This window comes from Etheostoma spectabile, chromosome 12 (genome assembly GCF_008692095.1).
Source record: "Etheostoma spectabile isolate EspeVRDwgs_2016 chromosome 12, UIUC_Espe_1.0, whole genome shotgun sequence".
Taxonomy (NCBI): domain Eukaryota; kingdom Metazoa; phylum Chordata; class Actinopteri; order Perciformes; family Percidae; genus Etheostoma; species Etheostoma spectabile.
Genome location: NC_045744.1, coordinates 27,411,263 through 27,420,270, shown reverse-complemented (window position 1 = coordinate 27,420,270; position 9,008 = coordinate 27,411,263). Strand labels below are relative to the sequence as shown.

Here is a 9,008-nt window from a genome sequence, read left to right as displayed (position 1 = left end):
CTAGCGGGGCACAACCTCATACTCTGCTTCTGACTGGCTAGTAGTCCTTACCTAGCTATTGCACATGTGTGACTCCCAACAAATATGGGACAGAAGTGAGATGCCTCACTCTGTAGCTAAAACAGACAGGTCAACACACAGGGTGAAAAGAGGAGCTGCAACATTGAGCAGTAGAACAAAAATATGGTGTTTTTCAAAAATGAAACAATGTAAACCTTTTCTGATATAACCTCTAAATACAATTATGAACCTGAAAATGAGCATAATATGATCACTTTAACATAATGTTATCTGGGTTTGATGTGTCATTTGAGATCATTGCAATGATGTAATGATTGTGGATGAGGAGTGTGAGATGATGCATTGTGTCTTGTCTCTCCCCTGTGATGTATCAGCCAGGACTTTGGTTCAACAGACCCATCCATCTTTGGAGTGTCCATTCCTATCATGTCAGTGGTGAGTTGTCAAGGTCTGTGTCACACACAGTGTCATTATAATGAAAAACATTGATTGTGGACGGTAGCAGGCGCCCTTATACAGAGGTTTACTTAAATGTGAAAAACAAGTTAAAAAAGCCTTTTATTGAAACGGCTAATGCATGGCAAGAGTAAAAAACACACCCATGCGTTGCGGGACACACAGGCCGTCTTTGGGATGACTAACCAGAAGTAAGACACAAACAGGAAATATATAGGACAAAGGCTGGACGTAAAATCATACACAAAACCATAGAACATGAAACAATTTAAAGTCCCAAAGTGTTGAATAACAATAGAATCTATAAAACTGCCAAGTAGAAACATTACAGAAGAAAAATATCTATACATAAACATTAAACTACATTGACCGAATTGAATTTGTTTGGATTGGCCCTTATCACACACTATAGAAGTTTTAGATATTTCCAGTGTTGCTCCGATCACGGCCTAACCTGTTTTGGTTTTACAATATACTTCCTCTTACCCTCTGCCATAGATAGCGGACCAGCAGGCAGCCGTGTTTGGAGAGTGCTGCTTTGACGTTGGTGATGTCAAAATCACCATGGGAACAGGCACCTTCATGGACATCAACACCGGAAGCAAACCACATACATCCGTAGCAGGTGAGTTAAGCAAAATACTGTCACAGCATAGCCAACCCTGGGGAAACTTGACTAATCTTGTCTAGGATTATAACGGAGCTTGTTTTTTTTTTCGTGCATTTGAAAACTAGAAAAGCTAACCTCTTAGCCGCCTGACTGAAGGGGGGTCAGGGACCCTTAGGGGTCCACAGAATTAATGCAGGGGGTCCTCCAAATTATTAATTTTTGAATTTTTTTTCAAAAGTCTTACATAAATCCAACACATTAGCAAATATAAATCCCCGCGGCTTACTGGCCTACAGTCCAGGTAGTCACTAAGGCCATCCACAGATGTGTACCACATGAACTTGTAACATTAAAACCTAAAATCATGCCAACTATTAGTAAGCTATTTGAATAGCTTAATATTATATGCAAAAAGGTAAGTATAAAGGCTTTAGGCTGCCCTATAAGTTATTGTAGGCCCAGTTTAATATGCAACTTTATTTGATAAAATAAGTGCAATAGGGGGTCCCAGCTCCATCTCTCTTTCATTTAAGAGGTCCTTGGCTTAAAAAACGTTGAAGACTCCTGGGTTAGAGGCCTACCTGGCAACCTTTGGCTCGATGTGTCCTCAACTTTGACACTGTGCAGCCCGTTCTCTTCATTCGTCAGTCGGTGCAGTGTCAAACAGTGTTGACACTCAGTTGGCAGTTAATTTGTTAGACTTTGTTAGACTAATGTTGAAAAAACACTTTGTCTTTCTCATGCTGCCCATGGCTGCTGCACCTTTGATGTCATGACGCTCTGTAGGAGCGCCTGTCTCTTTAAGCCCTCCTCCTGATAAAACTCCAGTCTGCTCTGATTGGTTAGCTTTCCGTATCAGCGTTCCTGTTGTTGCTGTCTCCGTACAGTCAGTGGGGAAACTTCCTGACAAGTTAGAAAACACAATCGTCTTCAGCAGTCTCTCACTGAGCTGTACCACCGCAACGTGTGTTCTCTCGAGTCTGCTGCACTTTTGCTTTTCAGCTCTGTGACGCATATAAGGCACACCCACCCCGCCAGAGCCCGGTGGCCAATGGCAACCAACAGGTGCACCATGACATGACGATACACATTGACCATACAATATTACACGCCAGTGTTCCTTCTCTGTAGGTCTGTATCCTCTGGTGGGTTGGAAGATCGGCTCAGAGGTGGTGTATCTGGCGGAGGGCAACTCAGCAGACACAGGCACTGCCATCAAATGGGCACAGGAGCTGGGTGAGCCAAGAGCTCTGATGATTATTTCTTTTTCATCTCATTAGCCAGAGATTGTAGCTGAAAGGTGGAAGGTTTTATTAGGTTACATTAAAAACACAATGCTGGAGTCTTGAAAAGGTGTGTGTGTGTGTGTGTGTGTGTGTGTGTGTGTGTGTGTGTGTGTGTGTGTGTGTGTGTGTGTGTGTGTGTGTGTGTGTGTGGGTGTGTGTGTGTGTGTGTGTGTGGGTGTGTGTGTGTGTGTGTGTGTGTGTGTGTGTGTGTGTGTGTGTGTGTGTGTGTGTTGCAGAGCTCTTCTCTGACGTCCGGGACACCAGCAGCATGGCGTGCAGTGTCAGCAACTCAGATGGAGTGTGTTTTGTTCCTTCCTTCAGTGGTCTACAGGTAGAAAAATCTGGTAACTTTTATATAACAAATGTATACATAACTATATTCACCCAAAGCAATTAGTGTATTCTCTCTCGCACAGTTATTAACCAAAATAGGGTTGTTTTTACTTTTTGGGTTTTTTATTTTGTCTCTGTGTAACAAGGTTATGTGTCTCTCTGTTTTCTCTGCCCTCCATTGTGAACTGGCCTTTGTAAGTGTGTGTCTTGCATGTTCATAGTTTATATGCATGTGATTACAAAATTGAATGGTATTATATGGGCTACATACGATAACCATGTAAAACAGTAAAGCTGCACTCTTGCTGACTAGAGGCTGTCTGGTTTCACTTGAATGCAAAAAACATGAGATATTGTTGTAGTAGATCTGTTTTTCACTTACACACATTTGACAAGTTTGTGTATTCATTTAACCAAAGGTTCCTCTGAATGATCCCAGAGCTTGCGCCTCCCTCATGGGCCTCAAACCGTCTACCACTAAAAGCCATCTGGTCCGGGCCATTCTGGAGTCTGTCGCCTTCAGGTGAGTCATTTTGAAAGGAGAGTTTCTGTTTGACTTTCTTTTCTTATTCATGCCAAACTGATGCACATAATATTCAGCTTTTGGCCCTTATTTTGAAAAAAAGACAATATTTTGACTGAGATGTTTACAAAAAGTAAATGGACTGTTTTTATATAGCGCTTTTCTTGTCTTAATGACTACTCAAAGCGCTTTTCCATAGTACAGGTACCAATCCCCATTCATACACTGTGGCCCGTGGCTGCCATACTGCTCATCAGATGAACACTCACAAACATTTACACTGCGATTGCGCAGCATTGGGGGCAACTCGGGGTTTGGTGACTTGCCCAAGAGCAATTCGACATGGGACTGCAGGGCCAGGGATCAAGCCACCAACCTTCTGATTGGCCTAAAATGCCCCAAAAATAATAAAAGTAGCTGGTTTTCTCCTTCTGACCAGAGATGTGAGCTTTTCTTTTGGTCATGCATCTCTACCGCAGCCCTGCAAACTGTTGGTAGTCCAACAACCATAGCAACGCACAGAGGTGACAGTAAGCTGTAAACAGGCAAGAGGCGGTAAACCGTCACAAACTACAGTAAAAGCCCTGATTGAGACACAGATTCTGAATGCGCTCTATACATGTCCAATGAATGCTTCTAAAACCATATCAACACCGGCGTATCACATCTCTTAATCGGAAAATTATATATTCGGAATAAAGCTTTATTCCGAGTATTATGGAATATGCTGTTTATATGACCTATATCAAATTCCAAATATTGTCATATTCTGCATATTACTGTGCATATAAACGTATTCATTGTCTCCTTGTACTTGTCTTAATCTTTGCAGGAACAAGCAGCTATATGAGACGATGCTGAGAGAAACTCACATTCCCATCACAAAGATCAGGTGCAGTTTTCCTCCACCGCTGTGTGAATTAAGAGGATCCAGTTGTAGTAATGTACACTTGCCGCCAAGATGAAAAGGACTTAACACATGCACTTACCTCTCGGAGTCTTCTCATAACCCTTAACTGTCCAAGCTCACAATGCAAAATCTAATTGTAGGATCTTTGGATATCAGCCAGCAAACTGAGCATAACAGAGTGGACTCTTGTTTACCCCGCCTCTACTAATGTAGTTCAGCTTTTATTGGCAATGCATTACGGGTGTATGTTTCTCTGATACTGTTGCAGTAAAGTGAGTTGCAGTGTAATTGAGTGCGCTATCTTTCTTCCTTTCTGTGTCAGGGTGGATGGCGGTGTTTCATCCAACGATTTTGTCATGCAGCTGACTGCAGACCTGTTTGGCAGAAAGGTAGCCAGACCCCAAAACTGCGAAATGTCGTGTTTAGGGGCTGCCTTCGTCGCTGGACTCGGAGTGGGTATGCAGACACTCTCCCACGACATGTACATTAGGCTGTATGCTTTTCAAAATTCCAAACATTTTTCATTTTTGCAGTTGTTTTAGGCTATAACAGTGAGCCCTGTGAAGCTGGGTCTTTAGAGAGGCTGCTCAGCACAAAGAAAAAGAGAAGCAGCTCTGTCAAGCAGTTGGACACTTTAGTGTTACTCTATACTTTCAACATGGCTCTTTGTTTTTCTCTCTAAAAATACCACAGCACTTGAACATGACAATGAGTTGCATTTCAAAAGTTCTGATCAAAAGTCCTATTTTTAATCCTGGCACTGGCAAGAAGCCAAATGAAATGCTGCTCGTTGTTATGTAACCCATTTTTCATTTAATTATGCACATTATGTAATTATATTTTTATACATTAGTCAGTGCTGAATCAAATCAACCCTGGAAGATGAATGCCTTCTTGTTGTTTTATAACAGGCCAGAAGCAGGTGGTGCAGATGACTGAATAATATTAATGTGAAGCATGTGTTGGAGAAGGTTGTTTTTCCCAGTAGATCAGTAGCCAATAGTGTTGGGGGGTACGTAGAAGAAGTTCTGAACCACTTTCGGACATTAATTAGCAGTTTGTTTTGGTGCATAGACTTATTTATGTCACTCCCCCTGCTTTATTCTGCTTTCATAGGACTTCTTGTTGTCTCCCACTGTCCTCCACTGTCAATGCAGGCTTCTGGAAGACCAAGGAAGAGCTGAAGAAGCTGCAGAGTACCGACAAGGCCTTCTTGCCCAAAGGAATTTCAAAAAACGGAACTATCTGCCCCAGTCAGGAATACATCCCTGTCCTCCAGAGCTGGGAGAGAGCCATCCAACGCTCCATGAATTGGTACAAGCCTTGATATGGGATGCACACACGGGGAGATCAAGGGCTAGACTAAACGGGAAGATAGAGACATGAAAGCAAAGACGGGAAAGCAGATGGTCGTTTTTTAAGAAAATAATGTTGTAACTAGGACTGTACCGTATAGTTTGAAGCGTCATTCATAACGTTGACATTCTAAATCAACATTCGAATGCAGCGCAGCATTCTATGTTCTGCGTCTATGCATTCTGTTTAAACCTGGTGTTTTTCCACAGTTGCAGATACAAATTAATCCCCTTTAATATAGTGGCTGCGTAGGATTGTCTCCGACTCGTGTGAACGAGCGTGTTTCTGTTGTAGCGTAATGTTGCCCTTTTTATGCCCTTATTGGATTAGCCCGCTGCCTACAGGAAGGTACCTTGACAAAACCAACGAGCTGTATTCATTAAAGAGAGTGGATTTAATATAAAGACAAACATTTATTCCAACAAATTACTTTATTTAAAAAGAATGTAGGTTGATGATTCGAAGTATCATTCGAAAACCTCAATAGAAGCTTTGAATGTAACAATGTGACATTCGGTACAGCCCTAGATTTAAGATAGGACGACCATCAGCTGTGTCTGAACTCATTTAAAGGTAAATCTTAAATGATTTGGTGATGGTGACTTGGTGTGCTGCCCAACCTTTAACAGCAGCCACTTAGGTTCATGTTTTTGTTACACTGTATGTATTTGATCCGGTTACTTATAATTGATTGGTTTGTAGACGGGCTCCCCCGTCCTCTCCTGTCCTCTCTATGTGTCTGAGTTTTTTCTACGGGCTGCTGCTCTCCCCTCCTGCCACGACTGCTTTTGTTTTGTTGCGATGTCGAGAAGCGAGACACAGGAACTTCCTTTCTGGAGCATTTATTCAGAGACAAACAGAAACTGTCCTACCACTTAACAATTAAACTGCTAATGTATTCTCTGCTCTGATGGCCGACAGCAGTCTGCTCTGAGCGCATTCACCCTCACTCACTCTCTCACGTAGCACTACCGAGCTATTCCTTAAAGGAGCCTCCCCGGTCTTGTAACACAAGGAGAGCCTGCCAGAGCTTCTTGTATTTGGTCCGACAGTCTGAACCATCCAAAAAACGCTTTCACGCTATAAACAAACTGGACCATGGTTCAGTTTGGTCCGGACCACCTCTTTAAATCAGACTACAATCAGTTTTTTTTTTATTTAGACCGTGGTCAGGGGGAGGTTTCACACCTGTAATTTTGGTTCGGATCAAACTGAACAGTCCGAATGTCCGGACCAAATTAGGTAGGTGTGGCAGTGCCCAGGAGGTGAACTGGCACCTCTCCTGTCCACCACTATACTTTGGTCCGTATGTGGACTTGAACTGGCGACCCTACGGTTCCCATCCCAACTCCCTACTACTGCCACCCCCCAACCACGATAGCACTGATAACTGTGGTAATGAGCAGGATTGTGGGAAAGGTCCAGTACCGGTGTGATCCAGGCCATAGCGCCGCCCGTCGGCCACATTCCCATCCTCTGTTGCTACCTCGTACTGAAGTTACTACACCTTTTTCTTCACGCCATAGCAACCGTATCCTTTATTGAGTCCACATCCTAAGCCTCTGGTGCCTTTTCATATTACAGTATTTATCTGGCTGGAATAATATTTGTACATTTTCCCACATGGGGGCGCTAATGACCGGCTTTACAGCTTCTTAATTTATAAACCATCATAGCAACCGCACACAACATGGTTAGAGGGATTGAAATCATTGATATCAGATTTGCACATGATCATCTGTGAGGACAAAAACAATAGACACTTGGAGAGCTCTAAATACGAAGACAAATTTCAAGTTTTTGTTGTGTCCAACATTCAACAAACATGGTTTAATTTTTGCCTTCTTTACAGGCCTGTTTTTTCTAGATTTCTTTTATTCACACATGTTACCTTCTGGTATTCTGGAGCTGCTTTATTTTTATAATCCTATTCTAGCTGCACAGTTTACACAGTTACATAAACAAATCTTTAAACTGAATACAATAATGTAATGTGATGGTGATATTGTTTAAATGTGACTGGAACAAAAACTAATTGCATATGCTTTGCTCTGTGAAGGGAATCCATTCTGGATTTTGGTATTTTAGCATCTCATCTTCTTGTCACATCTCCATTGGAATTTCTTTGGAAAAGATTGAGTTTGACTGTGAGAAGGATTTTTTTTTTTATTATTGGTATGTGTTGGGAATTTAAACATTTAGCCTTGCTGCAATAGCTGTCATAAATAAATGTAAAAAAATCATCTAACACATTAATCTCAAATGTTGCAGTGGAGCATGATGTGTGGAAGAAGTGGATCAGGGATATAAATATTAACTGAAACACCTAACACTGAACCTGAAACCTAATTAGGATACATCAGACTGTGTATTTCTTGTCAATCTGTTGTGTATCTATTATTTTCAGCTATTAGTTAGTGTTTATTGTTAAATTGTTCCATGGGAGACCGCCATGTTGACAAAATTACAAACAAAATGATGAAATGCTATCAAATGACTAAACTGTAAACAATGAATCTTATTCTAGATGTATTCTACTTGCAGGGTATTATTATGTTTTTGCCTTTCCCCATATTTTAATATCAATTTGTTTTTTTAAAAGGTATGTTGTGTAAAGTGACACTATACAAAATGCAAACATGAATACCTCAGATTGTAACTACATTCTATTTCTAACACAGTACTTGAATGGCAGATGTCCTCCCAAGCTGCTGGGAAATAACAAATAATACGTTTCTGTGACCGTACATTACCAAATTGCATTAAAATGTAAGTATTTTGTAAGTATGTGAAAGAGCTAGAATAAAACAAACCCATAAATGATCAGCTGTTGTGTTGTGTGTTGTTGTTGTTGTGAGAGTCCCATGCATACATAGGTGTCACCGACACGGTGAGCAAACAGATGATGCCTCAAGGTTTTTCATCTCCACATGATGGACTCTGGGGAAATGGCTTGCCTTGTCTTGTCCTTGGGGAATCATCAGAAACACAGGCTGTAGGGCGAGCGTAGGGATTGCTTCCCATTGATGTGACCAATCTCACTGTGAGGGTTGCTATGGTAGCTTGCGGATGGAGTGACTGAGAACAAATGGAGTGTGTTTTCCTGCCCATGGTGCTAGTATGGTGAAGGGGACACTAATTGAGTGCACGGAAAAGGGGGCTTTCCTGAACAATGGGAGGATTGTGTGCTTGTCCACTCCGAGGAAGAACGGAAGTTTTGTGTAGATCACGCAGATTCATACAGTGTAGCTTCCCTGCATCAATCCTCTGCTTCCTGCACCCAAACACTTCCTCACTCCAACATGGGCAGTTTTTTTTGCCAGTGGGCTTGGCTTGCAGTGGGGTGCATTCACACAGAAAAATGTGCAAGAGTAGGTGAGACGGACAGGTCCAGCACATGAATCAATGTTACTGTGTGTGTGTGTGTGTGTGTCAGTCAGCCATTAAATGAGTGGTGGTGACCCTGCCTTGCAACAAATTCAATCTGACAGCAGGCGCTAGATGCAGTGCGAC

The 9,008-nt window shown here is 42.0% G+C and overlaps 1 protein-coding gene across 3 annotated transcripts in view; it reads left to right on the top strand.

The window, feature by feature from the left end:
* gk5 (glycerol kinase 5) overlaps positions 1-8,088 on the top strand; it is a 16,650-nt gene extending 8,562 nt beyond the window's left edge. The window contains exons 9-17 of one of the 3 annotated variants that reach the window (XR_004334500.1): positions 396-456; positions 976-1,102; positions 2,219-2,323; positions 2,610-2,704; positions 3,126-3,229; positions 4,062-4,121; positions 4,462-4,595; positions 5,297-5,548; positions 5,961-8,088. Coding sequence is in view for 2 of the 3 variants with exons in the window: in XM_032532531.1 (XP_032388422.1) it covers positions 396-456; positions 976-1,102; positions 2,219-2,323; positions 2,610-2,704; positions 3,126-3,229; positions 4,062-4,121; positions 4,462-4,595; positions 5,297-5,466 (856 nt within the window). In the remaining variant the exon portion in view is untranslated. Of the gene's footprint in view, positions 1-395; positions 457-975; positions 1,103-2,218; positions 2,324-2,609; positions 2,705-3,125; positions 3,230-4,061; positions 4,122-4,461; positions 4,596-5,296 lie in introns of all 3 variants that reach the window. The other 2 variants (XM_032532531.1, XM_032532530.1) reach the window with 2 other exon arrangements.
* Positions 8,089-9,008: the final 920 nt, after the last annotated feature.